At 40.9% G+C, this 19,398-nt stretch overlaps 1 protein-coding gene across 4 annotated transcripts in view; it reads right to left on the bottom strand.

Annotated features, from left to right (window-relative positions):
• Positions 1-998: 998 nt before the first annotated feature.
• LOC121861189 overlaps positions 999-19,398 on the bottom strand; it is a 26,067-nt gene continuing 7,667 nt past the window's right edge. Inside the window, exons 1-6 of one of the 4 annotated variants that reach the window (XM_042358770.1) lie at positions 11,730-11,911; positions 10,375-10,477; positions 7,643-7,865; positions 6,015-6,169; positions 4,819-4,898; positions 999-1,802 (exon numbers count right to left, since the gene is read on the bottom strand). In XM_042358770.1, the coding sequence (XP_042214704.1) occupies positions 1,613-1,802; positions 4,819-4,898; positions 6,015-6,169; positions 7,643-7,865; positions 10,375-10,477; positions 11,730-11,740 (762 nt within the window). In that variant the 5' untranslated portion in view covers positions 11,741-11,911 and the 3' untranslated portion in view covers positions 999-1,612. Of the gene's footprint in view, positions 1,803-4,818; positions 4,899-6,014; positions 6,170-7,642; positions 7,866-10,374; positions 10,478-11,729; positions 11,912-19,398 lie in introns of those variants that run through there. The other 3 variants (XM_042358772.1, XM_042358769.1, XM_042358771.1) reach the window with 3 other exon arrangements.

Here is a 19,398-nt window from a genome sequence, read left to right as displayed (position 1 = left end):
GGGTAGAATGAATCTCAATGATGATGATGATAACGAAGTAAAGTGGCAAATGACTTTGCACTGGGAAAGGAGAGGAGAGAGAGAAGTAAAGTATAGAAACGGGAAGAAAAGTGGGAGGGGTAGATAGCAGGTGGGCTGTCCACCTAGCGAGACGAGTTGAAATGTTGGGGTGGTGGCCGCACGCCCGCCCGCTCAAGGGAGGAAGGTGGAGGGGAGGGAAACTAAGCTAGCTAGGTATTCATTATTGTAATGGGTGTTAATTTATGTTTGTTCGATGGTGGTGTTATTTGTTCACATATATGTGTAAAGTGGGCCTTGTTCTACTATGTCAGCATGGAGGCTCTTGGGCCACCAGCTGTGTGTTTTAGTAGTTCCTTCTTTTAACTGGGAGAATAATGGGTCCTCCATCTCTTCAAGTTTGCTCCATATTCTCTGTGCTTGGCTGTTGAAATTATTCACCAGAAATACATTTTGTTTAATAAATGCTAAACCACATGCAGAAGAATACAATCTATTGAACGTAACAATTTATTACAGAATCTGAGTACAAGTTCTTGACTGCCATATATTAGCTTTGTGTCGAGTGTTGCAGTGTACGTGGTGAACAACTTTTGTGATGTTGATATATCTTTGGCTATTGACTCTAAGATGGCCAAGGAGCCACTATTCTCAAACCATGATAAAGAGCACTTTCCCTCACCAGTGTATCTTGATTTTTTTAAGGTTTGCTCTGTACTGAAACATGAATCATTAACTAAATTATATCATTAAGTTCCGAAAAAAAAGCCTGATATATTTATTCCAAGGCGTGATTAAGTTAGGCAGCACGGCACTAAGTACCCCCACACCCCTCAAAAATTTTTTTTTTCCATATCTCAAAGAAATTGTTTTAAGGATAAAAGCATTTTAAATTTTGCATAAAAATGAATTATCTAAGTATTCTGTGGGTCTGAAACATTCACTAACATGTATCATAATACTATAAGAAAAACTCATGATCACTTAAATAATATTCCTTTAATCTACTTTTGTATGTGATCAATGGCGATTACCTGCTGGACTTCAGGTCAAAGTCGCCAGATTTAGCAGGAAATACCTAAAATGGCAACACTGCCAAAGATTCTTTGCAAGATTTCTTTTTTTAGATCTGAAACCCTGCTGCCTGGCGGAAAAAAAATACCAAGCCCCACTATATTCGTCCACGACGTTCAATGAATAAGATATATCAACTACATTGAGGTGTAAATACCATTATATTATATATATTTACATTTTATAGATTATAAAAGTTACTGTATTCTAACTTGTAATTAGATAAGTGTTACATACAATAGGTTCTCTCCTGAGTTAGGAGAGTTAGTTATAGTAAGTTGAGGTAAAGTTCTGTGAATCTCCCAAGTTGCCACCTCGTCTCCTGAGCCAAAGACGATTCATTTGGCCTTGGTGACGCTCAAATGGCTTTAGAGTGACCCATTGATTGTATTGACCTTGAAATATCACTGTGACTTAAGATGGTCCAGTGCAGTACTGTATAACTGATCTCGCATGAGCCAAGTAAGAATTATACAGTATATGACTTGGATCAACTGAATAGTCTTGACCACCAGGTGAGTTACACAGCAGGAGGCCGCTTGAGGCTGCCGCGGAAACCGGAGTCTTCAGCAGTGACACCCTCGCCGATAATCTCCACCTGTGTGATGTCGTAGTCCAAGACACCGTCAGACACCCGTCGCTTCACCTCAGCCTCGTCCACACCCGGCAACAGTCCAAACAACTCCTCATCCACATGCCAGTTGTGTTGCCTGGGGGAAAATAGAACATCAATATCTTAACAGGTTATAAGCTTATATATTTTATACACCCACTATAACAGATTTTACTTTGGAGACGTCAAGTGGCAATGGTCAAATTGGTTAAATTAATCCGGAGGTTGGCATTGACAGACTGCCGAGTTAACAAATGAAATCCCTTCAACACTGCTCGTCATCGTAATTGTACTCCTGCCTTCTTTTGGGTGCTAATTAGCATGATTTATGTTAATTAGTGAGATCAATGCATGGACAAAGTGTCACTTTAGATATTTTTTTCCTCTTGCCCAAAGGAACACTTAGGCCAAGTGGGACCTTTGCACTATGAAATGCAGTGATCACTCCCCTAGCAAGTCTACTAATATAACCAATCGTCGGGAAATTACCTGAGACTGGCGGGACAGCTTGTGGTAATTCGACGACACTTGTGATATATTTACTGCTTGTGTACATACGACCCGGGCCACTGGTAATTAATCAGCGGTGGAGGCTGGGTAAGCGGCGAAAGGGGGGGTTCGTAACAATACTGTTTTCTTTAATATTGAAGTTGACCAAATTTCTACCTCCCCATTCGGGTATGCTGCACAGATCCGCTTTGATAGAGGAAACAATATCAGCTCTAGAAACAGATCTAGTTTGAGAGTTGGGGGGGAGAGAAGAGTGAAGAGAAGAAACATTAGCGTAAGAATGGATAGAATTAGTAGTAGTGTGAAGTAAATCATTGATAAAAAGATGGAAAAGAGTAGGTGAAAGAACAGGATAGGCTGAAGGCTTTGGGATAGGCAGCTCTTCAAACGGTATTTGACAAGGCTGATCTCAGAAATATTGAAAATCTGGAACAAAATGGAGAACAAGAATCCTCGAAAATGGATATAAATTTTCTTAATTACACAAACTTCCCAAATGATCAATGACAATAAAAACGAAGTATTGTACGTCTTTTCTTGAAAAGTGATAGACCTCTGGAAGAGTCTGCCAGCTGGAACTAAAGAAGGAACAGCACAAGCCTTTCAAACACGATTAGATCAAGAAATCAGGAATGACTGTGAGAACCTGAACATACGATGGTCTTCCTTCACCCTGCTAAGTGGCTGCTAGATAAACTTTTTTTTAACCTTTATTATCCTCTTCACCACTGATCGGCTCGTTAGCCGCTTGGGCGATCGGTCACGTCTCTGTCACACACTGTTGGCAAGTACTGGGCATGCACCGGCTCCTGAATGTACCTGAACCTGCTCCAGTGTTGGTCAAGTCTGGTTTTGAAAGAGCTCACACTCGGTGCCGTCACAACACTTTCTGGCAGATTGTTCCAAGAGTTTACAACTCTCACTCCAAAAGAGTTTGCCCTCACAGTTTTCTGGACTTGCGGCTTCTTCAATCTTGAGCTATGACCCCTTGTGAGGCGAGCGTCCGCCAGCTCCAAGTAAGGACACTCGACTGAGTAGTGCCCCTTGAGATGCTTATACACCTCAATTAGGTCGCCCCTTGCCCGTCTGTAGTATAAGCTAGGCAAGTTCAGGCGCTCCAATCTCTCAAGGTAGTTGAGGTGCCGAAGTGCAGGCACCAGTCTGGTGGCCCTCCTTTGAACATTTTCAACCAACTGACAGTCCCTAGCATATCTCTGGGACCAGACGGGGTGACGGTACTCCAGATGGGGATGCACTTTACTCTTGAAGATCGTTACGAGGGACGGACCGTCCAGATATCTGAACGACCTTCTTATAAGACCTAATAATTTATTTGCCTGATTTACCTTTTTCTCGCAATGGCCCGAGAACTTCAGCTCATTGTCAACGTACACACCTAGGTCCTTCTTACATTGTCTCAAATAGTGCAGTTTTTGGGACATCTGATACGCCTCCTTACCGTTGGTACGCCTCAGGTGCATCCTCTTACACTTCGTGACATTGAATCTCAGCTGCCATTTCTTCGACCATTCTTGGAGCTCAGAGATCCTTCTGCACCTCTTCACAGTCCGCATGGTTCTTGATTTCCCGAAATAGCTTGGCGTCATCCGCAAACATTTGTATGGAGGAGTGTACAACGTCAGGCATGTCATTTATGAAACAAACCAGCAACAGCGGGCCCAATACACTGCCCTGTGGTACCCCGCTTGTGACAGGTACAGAGGATGATTTCGTGCCGTTAATCACCACACACTGCTTGCGGTCATGTAGAAAGTCTTCTATCCACCTCTAGGGCATTTCCTCGAATTCCGTACCCTTCCAGTTTGATTTTCAGCCTTTCATGGGGTACGCTGTCGAAAGCCTTGACAAAAATCTAGGTATATATTGTCGATATTACCACCCCGTTCCAGAATATGGGTCCAAATATCCAATACCTTGTGCAATTGTGTTATGCAGGAGCGCCCCAGCATAAAACCGTGTTGGCAATCCTTTACAAGGTTGTTTCGTAGTAGATGTTCCATCGCGGCATCTCTGATAATACTCTCAAGTACTTTACATACTATGCTGGTCAGGCTCACTGGTCTATAGTTGTTCGTGGAGTGACGATCGCCTTTCTTGAAGATAGGACTCACATAAACCATTTTCCAATTATTGGAGACCTTTTGTTCATCCAGGCATTTACAGAACAGGATCTTCAGGGGCTCGGCAAGCCCGTTGCACAACTCTCTTAACACTCTGGGATGTACCATGTCAGGGCCAGGACTCTTATGGACCTTTAGCTTTGACAGTTTATTTCTAATACCATCTTTTGTAAACACAATGTGGGTCAGTGCTGTGTCGAACCGTCTGTTCTCAAACGCAGGAAGGTTAATTGCATCCTCTCTTGTAAACACCGAGGAAAAGAAGCTGTTCAATGCCTCAGCTTTATCCTGGTCAGAATCTGCATAACTACCATCTTCAAGCCTCAGGTCTAATACTCCTACTCGCGTTTTTAATTTCGACTTTGCATAGCGATAAAACGCCTTTGAGTTTAACTTGACTTGACAAAGGAAGGTTAGTCAAAGGAATAAGGACCAGTGTCGGGACGAGGTGATAGGTCTTACCCTGAATGTCGGCAGGTTTCGTGGCTGATGGTGGAGAGGGCTGTGTGGGTCACGTCGGCAGTCTCCAGCAGACGACGCACCTGTGAATATACCAAGAGTCACTAGATATATTAATATTTACATGGTCACACGCACACACTTAGCCACCACCCACAATTAAACTTACACCTCACCTTTAATCTTGCACATTACTCTTACACTTAATTAAAGTAGATATTTTTTTTTAAATTTCCCATGAGCTGTAGCGCAAAAAAGATTACAAAGGGTGTGTAGCAGACCTCAGTGATCACGATTTTGTGGCAATGGATGTTATAAAATATTTCCAATACATTGTTTTAGTTATATGCATAGGAGCTCACCTATGTGAGTAGTATACCGCAGTGTGAGGCCCTATGTTAGGCCATACCCTTTGTTATTCAAATCTCAAGTTTACAAAAAAAAAAGAATTTAAACCACATAATAGAGCAGATACGAGTTGAATCACATGGGAAATATCAGCATTCATAGCTTGAGAAGGAATGCTTAATTAAAAGAATAGCATGGTGGTGGGGCAGGGATCACCCCACCCCGGCCACGCCCAAAACCTCATTTAAACTGATAGATTACCGTCATGCTGACGGCAAGAACTTGCAATTTTGATATCCCTTTATCGATACACTTCTAATGTTCACCATGTTCAACCTTCGGCAAGTGTGAAAACTGAGACTAAAGGTGCGTCCACACGTGCGTACATTTTGTCGCCAACGTGATCAACAAGAGGAAACACCGATCTAGCGCACGCAGAACCCGATACCAGGTAGTACCTCATTTCGTCTTGTCGATTACATATTGGCAACAAAATGTACGCACACGTGGACGAACCTTTACACTAACATTTAACATTCATAAATGTCATGATAAGGATGACTATTGGCTAAAAAGCTGATTGATAGTCTGCTCCACTGTGTACGATAAGACTGGACAGTAGAGTGGAGACAAATCCTTGTTCTGTGCATGGAGAAGGGTTGAGGTCCACTGAGTCATGAGGGCTGACCCCTGCTAGTGCTACAATGTTTTAGCATGATGTAGATATATCCAAATGTGATTAAAGGTATCTTTAAACCTGACGAGCCCCTATAAACGCACTAGTGAAGGGGACTGTACACGTGAACCTGTGAGTAAGGAGCTGAGAGCTTCCTTTAAAATGGGGTACTCACCCTTTTGACGAACATCTCATCGATTGTGTTGGTGCGGGAGAGGATGGTGGCAGAGCGGCGGTGAAGGAGACCCGCCCGGTCACACTCAAACACAGCCATGTAGGAATCGTAGTCTGTGTCGAACACGATGAAATCCGCCTTGCCCGTCAGTGCTGCTAGGGAAGACGAGTTTTGGTTACGTTTCGTGGGTTAGTTTAAGCGAAGACTCAAGCTCAGGTTTAGTTAGGCTAGGTGAGGCGATAATTATCTCTGGTTAATACTGTGCTTACAGCACTACCAAATCTTCTATTAGCAAGGAGGCAGTGTGGCCAGCATCGCACTCGACCGCCTTCACTTCCCAAATTTTGTAAAGTTAAGTGACTGCGAGTGCCCCATGATCTAACTAGCGAAATCTACTGCATCTACTTGGTTATCGCAGTTATATACAGTACTGTATAGTAGGAAAACAGCATACTTCATAGCTTCTTTACTATTTTCGGAATCTAATTTCGACACCATAACAATTTTCCTGAAAAACATCCTTCGAACTTTTTAGTGATTACCGCATTTACAGCAGTCGGTCAGTCGTAACTATTAAAACCAACACGTCATTCTCATCAGACGGGTGCGACCTTGAGTACTTTTAACGTTCGTTTGTATTGGGATAAAATTCTTCATACTAATACACCTCTGAATATTTCAGGTAGGTTTCAATCTTTGAACAGTGGTTGGCCAAACCTGTACCAGCCGTCCAAGCTTCACCTTCACATTACTCTTGTTCTTAAAATATGACGTGGCAAGAGTAATTAATTTTGTTCTTATTTGTCGCAGTTCACAGAAATCTGAATGTCACAATAAACGAAGGTTATTCCTTTATGTGTTCTGGGTATCAAGTTCTATCTACAGGAGCGAACACAAACACCTGTAGAGTTTTCGTAGGTTCTATTTACTATTTACCTAACATAGTTTTACCCAAAAGTAACATTAGACAATGTACTCGTAGTTTGAAGTAAGTTCTATCGAGTAAAATTCCTATGCTGTAGAACATGGAATATGGACGAAAAATTCGTTGTTCAATATAATTTTCATTGCATAAAATTATGATTTCTCACGGCGTGTTGACCAACCAAGTTTGTCATATCAATGTTGTGTCACAACGTTATTTGACTATGTCCACTGCTAATTTGTCATGTCCATTACTATCACGATAACGCAGGATTACCGGGTTTTATCCTTGCGTGCTTCTGCGTTGTTGTAAATACAATTTGCAGCTTAAGTAAGAGTTACGAGGACTGATCCATTGACAGTAACTTGCACTGTGTGATGTGACGTGGCGTTAGCAGGTATAGGTCTGTACACGTTTCTCATTTCTTACTACGTGATCGCCTTCTAATGGTTTATATCATAATGAGTGCACGTATCGGAGGGCGACGATGTTCTAAGTTGATGTCATTCTCATCGCGTGTATGCGTTACTAGTATTAATGCTGACTGTTATATAGCTTAAAGATGGTTAGAACCATTACCAAGTGTAATGTAACACATATCCAGTAAACCTTGAAAGAAAAAGGCAATGACTAATTATGACGTTCTTACAATCTCTATCAAACCTGATCTCTCTCTCTCTCTCTCTCTCTCTGCAGTACTCACAAGTGGGCCAGCGAACTCGCATCCTGGCGGGGACTTCCAGGTTGGGTATTTCGATATTGGCAGTGACGGTGTGAGTGTGATCGACACCAAACACGTCGAGGAAAGACAGCTGTCGGGTCTCTGTCACCAGCAGGGTGTCTGGCAGCTGGCCGAGGGTGATGTTCCACACCAAGCACGTGTTATCCGTGTCGAACTTGTGCATCACGTACCACCGCCCAAGTACCTGGCATACCAAAACACCAACAAGGTTAGTGAATGACTTACAGTATATGATGATGCTTACATTACATGGCCAGGTAACTCTCTCCCTGGCCACCCCTCTCCGTGGTTCTCCCTCTCCATGATCCCAAATCAGGGGAAAGGTGTGGTCAGGGAGAGGTGTGACCAGGGAGAGGGGTGACCAGGGAGAGGGGTGACCAGGGAGAGGGCTACTGAATAAGACAACGTTATGGGGAGAACTAGGCGGTAAGGAGAGGTCATAGGGAGGTGTTATAGGCTGAGGTTATATCATAGGAAGGTGTTATAGGCTAGGTTAGTTAATAAGATGATGACGAGATAACAAGATGATGACTGGAGATAACAAGATAATGGCTGGAGATAACAAGATGATGACTGGAGATAACAAGATGGTGACTGGAGATAACAAGATGGTGACTGGAGATAACAAGATGGTGACTGGAGATAACAAGATGGTGACTGGAGATAACAAGATGGTGACTGGAGATAAGATGATGGTGACTGGAGATAACAAGATGGTGACTGGAGATAACAAGATGATGACTGGAGATAACAAGATGGCGACTGGAGATAACAAGATGGCGACTGGAGATAACAAGATGATGACTGGAGATAACAAGATGGTGACTGGAGATAACAAGATGGTGACTGGAGATAACAAGATGGTGACTGGAGATAACAAGATGGTGACTGGAGATAGTGAGAAGATAACTAAGCGAAGATAAGAGACATATAACAAAATATCATATGAACAATAATAATAATAATAAAGACAACACAATATTGTACATTAATCTCACAATACATTACTTGGACAGAGAAAAGCGATCACTCGAATTCTCCAAGTAATTACAGTAGCAGCTTTACACTTGAATATAATGTAAGTGTGCAGTGGTGCATTCTGTGTTTTATTGTATGCTGTTTTTGTTCTTCTAAAGGTAAATAGGAAACTACATAGCCATCCTATATACCGTACATATATCTATTATGCGGTACTACATATTTTATTGAAGTGAGGTTCAGTTGTTCTTTCCATGAGGTAAGAATCACCCAATATGAATGTGAAATCACCAAAGTACAGAATAAGTTTTTTTTTCTATTTTCATTTAGAAACGCCTAAATAATAATAAAAATAAATAAAACACATTGAACAGAGAAAAAAAAAGCATTGTACACCTAGTACATCTGGGTGATAAGTGCCGCTCGGCATGACCATTGTAGAACACCGCTGGGGGATGTTGGTGGAGTGGACTGGATGGGGGTGAAGCGGAAACGAGACGGCAAAATTCCTCTCGCCCTCCCTCCTCCAAGGACACTTAACTCCCACCCGCTCGCTAATACTGAGACTACTGTGTTGTTGCACTGTGATGTGATGAGTCATTGTGTGCGTGCGCGCACATACACTCCCTCCATATACTGCACAATACCATGCTACATGGTAAAAGGTACACGTCCCATTTACTTCTCCATGCGTGATATATTGTGTCCGTTAATGTTTGTGCAAATGCTCATGATTAAGCATATGTTGGGATGATTCATTCAGTATTTTATCCATCTTAAAAGAAATCAACAATGGCAGTTGTGCGAATTGTCGGAACCGCATTCACAGAGATCGTGTTTCGTTCTTTACCTGATGTTAAGGGCATGTATATAATATTAATTACAGAAGAACCTCGATTAACTTACTTCCTTAGACGTTCTTTTATGCTTCGACTTCAGCCAGGCAGTATATTGTGTTCTTACTCTATTGTTAAGAGGAAATTTAACCTTTGTGACCCGGACCCTCACTTAACCATAGTAACTCTCCTGACCTTTCAACATTGTAATGTTGATGTCACTAGCTAGCTAGATGTCACGGGTTCGATTTCCGGGTCGATGGAAAGTTGTTTGGACAAACAACTGTTCACCTAGCAGTAATGTAGGTACCTGTTGTAAATCGAAAGGTTGCGAATTCGTATTCAGGGAAAGTTGTTGGAGCTTCCAATAACTTACTGACAAAAACCTATGACTTTTCAGGCTTCTACGCCCTTGACAGAAAAAAACGTATGACCCTTCAGGCTTCTACGCCCTTAACTCATGAGACATAAAGGCAAGCATGAACTTAGCATGCTTCCCAGTCGGGCGCTGTAAGTGCTTCTGGCATCACCTTGCACAGGATGTAGGGGGTGCCCAACAAAAAAAAATAGTAATGCTATTTACAGATTACCCAGTGGAGCTGGCCAGACCTAGGGAAGAAGGCCAGTGGTTTTTGTAGGATTCCTCTATTTATTTGTTCCTAATAGTTTTATCTATGGTTATTTTGAAGCCCAATACTGTTTTCGAGTCCACAGATTGAGAGGACTCATGGAGACTGTTTACAGCAGGATTATACATATGTGATAAGTTCGTCTCAACAACGTGCTATACATTTTACAGCTTAGTGAACTACTTCCTGCTCTCGTCCCCTTTTTGGAAGACTACCGTAGCTGACACTGGGAGATAGATAGATGATATACCTTATCAACAGAGAGGTTAGGGAAGGGTAAGAGGTCAGGGCAGGTACGCCCCAGGTGTAGTGTGTGGCCCAGCGCACTTGCCACCACCGCAGCCGTCAGTAACCTGGAAGATAAATGTGTTGTTATATGGTGGCCAGCATTATTATATTCTCTCCATATATATGTTGTTTTCAAGAATGACTCGACTATTACAAGTATGTTAATAAAAAACAGCCCATGTGGGAACTGTAATGGAAACTATGTGGGTGAGACTGGAAAGCATTACAACAGCACAAGTATAATATTAGAACAACAGCAGCAGAAAACAGTGCAGTTTCTGTCCACAATATGGATAATAATCATGCCATGAACAACAGTATAAATGTGTATAAATCAACATGTGTCACAGAAAGACTTCTGGTTGAATCAAGTCTAATTAGAGAAATAAATTTTACAAACCCTAGTGATAGTCCGTACAAAACATAAAATTTGACATTAATATATATGTCGAGACCTAATGTTAAAAGTATTTTGGGAAATATTTGCGGTTGGAGTGGGTTACGGAATTAGTGGGTCTCGTGTTGCTCTGACCTGATGCAATGTGAGGTCACCCTTTGTATACAAGCTCTTCTCTCATTTGCTATACATTTAGTTGCCTCTGAAGATGTCTTCAATAAAGACGAGAGCCAAGGTGCTCCAGTGTTTCCCCTTTCCTCTGAGTTTTTAGCAAAAAAAAAAAAGTGTGTGTGTGTGTGTGTGTGTGTGTGTGTGTGTCACACTATAGACTTAGAGAGATACTCTTGTGATTAAGACTAAAGGCATACTGAGGAAGCTTTTCATGGTGTTAAAACTTAAATGGGAATTAGTTGTATAAAATATACTTAGAAGTGTTGATTTGTCAAATATCACTATAATGTAATGAAGGCTATTTTGTGGTTTTTCTAAAATTTCATTTTTTTAAACGCACTGTACAGTATATGTTACATACATGATACATGCATTCATACAGTATAAATAAAGAACTGAAAGAAATGAATACTCATTTTTCTCCTGCTGGAACAACATACTGTACTGTATGCTAACCTGATTGACTTACTTCACAAACTAAAGGAAGTAGCCTACTTACTAATGTGGCCTTCAGTTGCCACTGTTTTAGTATACGTAAAGTAATTTACATAATTCTTTTTAGACAGGCCCAAAAGAGAAGGACAAATTAACGTCCTGCTTGAGGTGGCGCAGGACGGAGGACAGACTGCTCAAAAGCAGGACGTCTGGCCAGCCTTACACATACGTCAGGAAATCACAGCGAATGCAGGAAGACCATTATGGACACGCCACAAAAACCTGACAACACTCGTGGACACAAAAACACTCACAAAATTTTCATCCTGGTAATTGTAGCGATAATTTCTCTGTGAACTTGTAAATTTCAACGCTTCTTCTATAGTCTCTTCTCGAGCTTTATAATACGGTATTCAATAGATAACACAATGAGAATGCACTGGCTATCACGAGCAACACTCCACCAAAGTGACAAGACTGAGTAGTGACGAGACTGTAGTGTTGCCGTTGATATTTATACGTTTTCTTCTGCCTCAGTGACGTCATTCATCCGGCTGTTCTGGTTGGTTGCATGTTCATGATGTCACAAGTTTCCTGCGCGCGGACTGGCCGTGACCATGGTGAATATAGTGACGAAATACAGTATCTGGAACAGGTATACCTGTTTGTGTTTTAGGTGGGCGTCAGCTAGGGGAAGAAAATGAAAGTCACAGAGCCAATCCTGACACCGTAGAATGATGCTAATGACGGAATATGTAGGTCATTGCTTAACGGGATTCTCTGAGGTAATTCTAGGAAAGTGACTAGCACATTTAACATGAATTTTTAGGCGTGGCGTTTAGTTTGTTCGAACAATGCTGGATAAAGATGATCATTATCTACAACTGACGAAAGAAAAACAGCGTCATCTCGTTTTCCAACGAATTTACGTATAAATGGAGTTTTAGATATTAATACTATCAGAACTTTTCAAATGTACTTTCTGCGTGCCACAGGGTGTAGTGTGTATCTTTTAGTGTACAAGGGTATGTTTGCGTGTACGTGAGTGTAAATGTATATATGGACAAAATTGTAAAAATCTCTGTATGTAAGAGTGTGCTCGCATGTGGACGATATACATTTATTAGTGCAGTACTTGTGTTGAGACACTTTCGGTCTTCCCTCAGTAAATATCAGGGTCTGATAAGGACTACTTCACCAGGCAACTCTTATTTTATGACTGAAATTTATGTTCGTGTCTTTGGAGACAATGCATGCAAATCTGAACCCATACTTAAACGCAATTTGCTTTATTAAGTGATCGTTTGGATATTTAAATTTCTTTCCCATGGTGTGCTTCATTTGGAAAACAATGGAAAGGGGCGGGGGGTGGGGGGGTAAGCGAACCTTATCTCTCCCCAAAACTAGGTGAGGTTTTGCCAGGGCCAGGTCAGCTGTTTGTAAAAGGTTATGAATAAACTTCTAAGAGTAGCCATTCATCCCTCCTATTTGATATTGTTAATAGCTATACAAATCATGGCGCAGAACAGTTTTCTACGTGTTTGAAATAGTGTAAGTTATGAGAGTTGAAAATTGTGGGAAAATATTATGGTACCTGACTTTAAAGAAACCAGGAAAAGTATATAATTTTGCTCTAAAACCTAAACGAATGGGGTGCCTTGATTATTATTATTTTTGTTATAAAAAGATCATGATTTGCACGGAACAATTGTAAAGTTCAGTTCATAAAGACAACACCCGTTTTTTTTTTTTTTACCAAGCCTATGTAAATGAGTATTGGTTCACATTGTGCTGTGTACGGAATTACGCAAATTTTGGCTGAATTCATGACAAATATTTAACTCTTTCTGCCCCATCCCCCTCTGGTCAACTTCCAGAACGACACGCCACCTACTAACCCGCACACAGTGTTACGTTGGTCTTCCCAGCCTATCCTGCCATCCCTGTTGCCATCTACAGGTATATGTCTACCTCCTTCACAAACTCTGTCCACCTGTCGCCACTGCCCTTCAACTTAATAAATTCGACAAATAATAAAAAAAAAAGTCTCGGAAGTCGACTGATGTTCAGACTAGAAAGATGCCGATATACCTTACAGAACACACACCTTAGTACAGTAGTTAACTCCTGCGCTGCACCACACCTTCCTACACACACTCGCGCTGTATCCCACCTTCCTACACACACTCCTGCTGCACCACACCTTTCTACACACACTATTTTTTTCTGGTTAATATTATTTATTACTCTTTAATTCTTACTCTTAATTCTTGTTCTACTAACTTGTCTTCCTTTCTCTGACTTCAATAATCAATCAATCACATTGCTTCTCTTTTATATTACCTTTTTCTCACTTATTCTCTTATTCTTTCGTAGAGTTTTGGTTAGTTTAACAACTTTAGTGGTAATATTGAGGTACAATTTGCCTAACCTGGTGGCCAGTCAGGTCTTGACTGTTCACTGCCACATAGGGCAGAGGTTCATACACAAACGGGGATAATACTATTGGTCATGCTTATGAGGGGTACTATGCTGCTATCACTGTTCACTGCCACATAGGACAGAGGGCCATACACAAAAGGGGATAATAGGATTGGTCATATTCATTAGTGTTATATTACACTTGAGGACTAACCAGTGTGGACTAACAAATTTAGGATAAACTGCAAAAATGTTCTCGAAGATTCCTAATTCAATGTAGTAGTTGCATAGTTCGTGCTACAATAAGCCAAGTGGCCTGAAGTCTTTTACAGTACCACATTCCATAATAAAATGCCCAAGAGAATGCTTTAAAGATTTATCTTCACAAAGTTTTTATGCCGAGTGTTCTGGTGTGGGTACAGCATCACTAACTTGCCAGATGTGCCTGTATTCTAGCCTAGCCTAATTCTAGTTATGATTGGTGCGCACCCACTGTCCTTGTGCTGGTCGTACCGGTACCTCTTGTCACAAAATTTGTCATGTTTACAAATGTTGGGTCTCTGTGCATTTATCAGTTCTTCTATATCAGATTTCATGATTTTGTCTTGAATGTTTTTAAGTACAGTATTGGACAGGTCAAGGTCACGCTTTACATTTTCCTTGTTGCATGCTTCATTGGCCAGTCTATCAACATGGTCATGATTCCTAATTCCACCATGGGACGGAATCCACACAAATTCAATTCAAAGGTTGTTTTCCTTAGCAGTTATCACATTTCTTGTAATAACACACGCCTGCCACTTTAGACACTGAGGTAGTCTGTGGCTAGGTATGTTACCATAAGCTCAATTTGTGTTGTGCTGGTCCATTTGTTCAGTCTTTGCATATTTGATATCTCATTTCCTTCCATATTACACATGTACAACCTGATCTACTTGTGTTTGTCTGCACAAAACCACCAGTAAAATCATAATATTCACTTAATTTAATACTGAGGGTGACTGTTAATAGTTTCTAGTTTAACATTAGTGTTTAACATTTGTTTTATCACTAACAGATGTGTAATTAGTGGGAACTGGTACGTCTAGCCAAAGAAGAATAGCACGAAACGCTTCGTCTGGAGTGTTTGGCACATTCAGCTTTAAGAAATCAGTGACACTCCTCTGAAGCCACGCTCCATAGAGAGTCTTTTGTAGAAGGTTGGGGAGCTGATTACTTAGACAGGATCTCAACTCAGTTTGATCTGTGGTTGTGGGACCATTGATCTTCAAAAGTTTGACAAAGAACATGGTATTAAGTATAAATATCCTCTCAGACAATGAAGGCAGCCCGAGTTCTTTCCTCGTGGTAACACTTCTGGTAGGTTTGCGGCATCCTTGGATGATGCGCGTGGCTTCATTTTGTACTACTTCTGGGCTGTCTAGTTGTTTGAAAGGAAGAGTAACAAGATGCAGAGCAGGATAGTTAACTACTGTGCAGGTCGAATGAAGTGAGGATTGAAGGAACGGACATACTGAAGGTGGTGCTAATTCCATAGCTTTGACCAAGAAGGGTTCGGAGAGGTTTGGTTCGCTCTAGTAGGTTGCCAATAAAGTTCTTGTCATTCACGTTATTCCCAAGATTCTTATAGGATCCACATAGTTCCAAGGCCATGATGTTAAAGCTAAAACAAAGTTATGCGGTCAGGTTACCCTCCCGTCTCCTTTTGCTCATAGGGCGAAGGAGAGAGAGAATAAGATAATGTAATGAATCGGAGAAATATACAATAGCTTGATTACTCGGAAAAATGTGACGCACTGCATCACTACGTAACAAAGGTTTATATGATGTTCTACTCGGGACGGAGGGGGGGAGGTGATAAGCTGTTAACAAATTATTTTTATTTATTTAAAACGTTATTAAAATGACAAACACTTTCAAGACCAACACTCCGAGCTAATCTCACAGTAGACCTCTTATAAGGAATTTTACCAAAGTGTACACTTAAGATTTTCCGCCATACCGCCAATAGACAGCCGTTCACGCCGTTACATTTCAAAGATCAGTGTCTTTGTGAGAAGGGGGACACTGGTTGTGTGGTTGGTAGTGCCACAGCTTCAGCCATTCACTCAGCTCTGCTCATGACTTCACGTTCACAGATCACTATGATTGGTTACAGCATAGGCCTACACATAACACATATTCTTGGCGGGAATCACAGCCTACGCTGGGTGGTTTGGCTTGGCGGGAAACTCTTGTCTCTAAACTGAATTTTCATACAAATTTACTCTAAAAAAAATGCCATTTTTACACTCTTTTCTTCGTTACCTCTCGATTAACCGATGAGGACAAAGTTGTAGGTTCTGCGCTTCTCAAAACTTTTACCTTAAGAACGTATTCCTTCCATCCTTAAATTTGGCACAGCTGCGCCAAATACAGTAATTGGACATAAAGTTAAAAATAATGGCAATGGATGATGAGCAAATTTATTAAGTGAATATGTATACGAAAACAACATGTGAAAATGATCGATACTTAACCTCCCTTTGTCATTAAAGTTCCAAGTTAAGATTCCTTGACTTTTGTTATGGCAGGATGGGAATTTGCACACCAATATGGCAACTTTGTTTTTGTAAGAATGTTCTTCTCCCCCTGTGCTCTCTCTCTCTCTCCTGTGCCATGAATGAGATAAAATCAACAGCAGCTGCGTCAAGACCACGCCACATAGCTGGTGAATGTCACTTGAACCGTGCTGACGAGGGTGACGACCGCTGTACTAATGATGAGGATTGACCTGGTGTATGATCACCCCGGACGTGACACACAGCCACTGTTACCATCATCACCATCGCCACTATTATTATCCACACAAATAACATCCTCACCACTGTCACGCCGTCCAAACCACCACTTTGTCTCTGTCTTCATCGCCAAGACAACCACTTTCACCAAAATGAATAAACAACACTAGTGATACCACCAGTGCCACTCCACCACCAGTAACAAATGCAGAGACCTGGCAGTTGTAGCATTAGTAAATATGACAAATTTTGTGACGAGAGGTACCGGTATGGCCAGCATAAGGACAGAACCAGACAATTTGATGTAGTCGTGGCCAGAACTAAGCTAGGATACAGACACATCTGGCAAGTTAGTAACGCTGTACCCATACCGGAACACTCAGCCTGTAAACTTTGTTATAAACCTTTAAAGCATACACTTGAACACTATATTATTGAATGTGATACTGTCAAAGACTTCAAGCCACCTGGCTTATTGTATCATGAACTTTGTAATTACTACATTGAATCGGGGGTGCTTGGGGACATTTTTGCTGTTTATCCCAAATTTGCTAGCCCACACTGATTATCTTCAATTAGAATATGACGTCCAATGTATGTCAACCACTGTCTTGCATGGCAGTGAACAGTGACATCACCCACATGAATCTGACCTATATATATATATATATATATATATATATATATATATATATATATATATATATATATATATATATATATATATATATATATATATATATATAGAGGTTAATGAATATGTTGTATTTCTTTGTGTATGAACCTCTGTCCTGTGTGGCAGTGAGAAGTGATACCACCCTCAGTGTCAAGACCTGACTGAATTACTCATAATAGGCAAACTGTACTACAAGCTTTGTCAATAAATTTGTTAAACTAAAAAAAAAAAAAACTATCACCTTCGCCACGACCACTGACGTTATTATGTCTTGAAACCTATTCATTATGGCTCCCACTCACCCTTATACAACACCCAACATCCATACACTGCCAGCGCCTTTGTTAGTCTTCTCCTCCGCTCTTATCGCCCATTCATATTGTTCTGTTCATTCATTAGTCACGCCGACGCTTCGCGGAAGTAGAACGGTCATTACCATCTACTTTATACGTTTTTCTTTTTCTTTTTATTGGGAATAGCCCACCCGGGCACAGGTCATCTACCCACAACGGGGCCGAGGGGGCGAAAATGTAAGAGTAACAATTAATTAAAAATCGAAAAGAAAAAGATTATGCTTATGAGTATTATGTCGGCAACACAAGTCGAGACTGGATATTTACCGTGTTAATACTGCCAAAATGTCAAAGTTGAAAATCATCACTTAACATCATATGAGCATCCAACCTATGTTAAGAACATAAGAACATAAGAACATAAGAAAGTGGGATACTGCAGGAGGCCGACTGGCCCATACAGGGCAGATCCCTTTCACACCCATCCCAGCACTTCCATGTGCCTATCCAACTTCGTCTTGAAGCTCCCTAGCGTCCCCGATCCTACTATAGCACTCGGTAGCCTATTCCACATATCCACAACTCTATTACCAAACCAGTGCTTGCCTATATCCTTTCTGAATCGGAATTTATCTAATTTAAAGCCATTTGTTCTAGTTATTTCGTTATTACTGAGCTTCAGAACATCTTCCATTTTACCCTTGTTAATCCCACTTACCCACTTGTACACCTCTATCATATCTCCCCTAACTCTACGCCTCTCTAATGAATGTAAGCCTAAGCTTTTCAGTCTTTCTTCATATGGAAGGTTTCTAATATTATGGATCATTTTTGTCATTCTTTGTACTCTCTCCAAAGAATCTATGTCCATTCTATAATAAGGACACCAGAACTGAACCGCATAATCCATGTGTGGCCTCACTAATGCTAGGTAAAGTTTCAAGATAACGTCAGCAGTTCTGTTACTCACAGACCTAGATATGAACCCAAGAATCCTGTTTGCCTTGTTGCGAACGCTAATACATTGTTTTCTAGGTTTCAAGTCGTTGCTAACAAATACACCTAGATCTTTTTCACAAACTGAGTTTTCTGTTTCCGTGTTACCTAGTTTATACTTAACGTTTGTATTCGTCTTCCCTATCTGTAGTACCTTGCATTTATCAGTATTAAAATTCATTTGCCAGTCTACTGACCACTCATGTAAGGTATCTAGATCTCTTTGAAGGTGTTCAAAGTCACTGTCTGAATTTATCACTCTCCCCATTTTGGTATCATCTGAAAATTTACTAATCCTACTAGTTATGCCTAAATCAAGATCATTAATGAATATAACAAACAGCAGAGGGCCTAATACAGATCCCTGGGGAACTCCGCTTTTGACCGCACCCCAGTCTGACTTTAATCCATTTATGCTGACTCTTTGTTTCCTACCAGTTAACCATGACCTAATCCATTTTAATACTGATCCACCTATTCCATGTGCTTCTACCTTCCTTATCAATCTCTCATGAGGGACTCTATCGAATGCTTTACTGAAATCTAAATAAATTATATCATATTACTTATCATTATCTACCGCTTCATATACTTCTGAGAAAAAGCTAAGCAAATTTGTGAGACAAGAACGTCCCTGGGTGAACCCGTGCTGAGAAGAATGAATTAAGTTGAATGTTTCAAGGTGGCTTCTGATTTTTGTAGCAATAATTGACTCAAGCAACTTGCCTATGATTGACGTGAGACTAATGGGACGGTAATTTGATGCTTTTGATTTATCACCCTTTTGAAGCAATTCAGCGTATTCGAGTTAATGATG

The sequence above is a fragment of the Homarus americanus genome, unplaced genomic scaffold (genome assembly GCF_018991925.1).
Source record: "Homarus americanus isolate GMGI-L3 unplaced genomic scaffold, GMGI_Hamer_2.0 scaffold21314, whole genome shotgun sequence".
Classification (NCBI taxonomy): Eukaryota; Metazoa; Arthropoda; class Malacostraca; order Decapoda; family Nephropidae; genus Homarus; species Homarus americanus.
The sequence above is the reverse complement of the archived record's forward strand: the minus strand, read 5'-3'. Positions and strand labels throughout refer to the sequence as shown.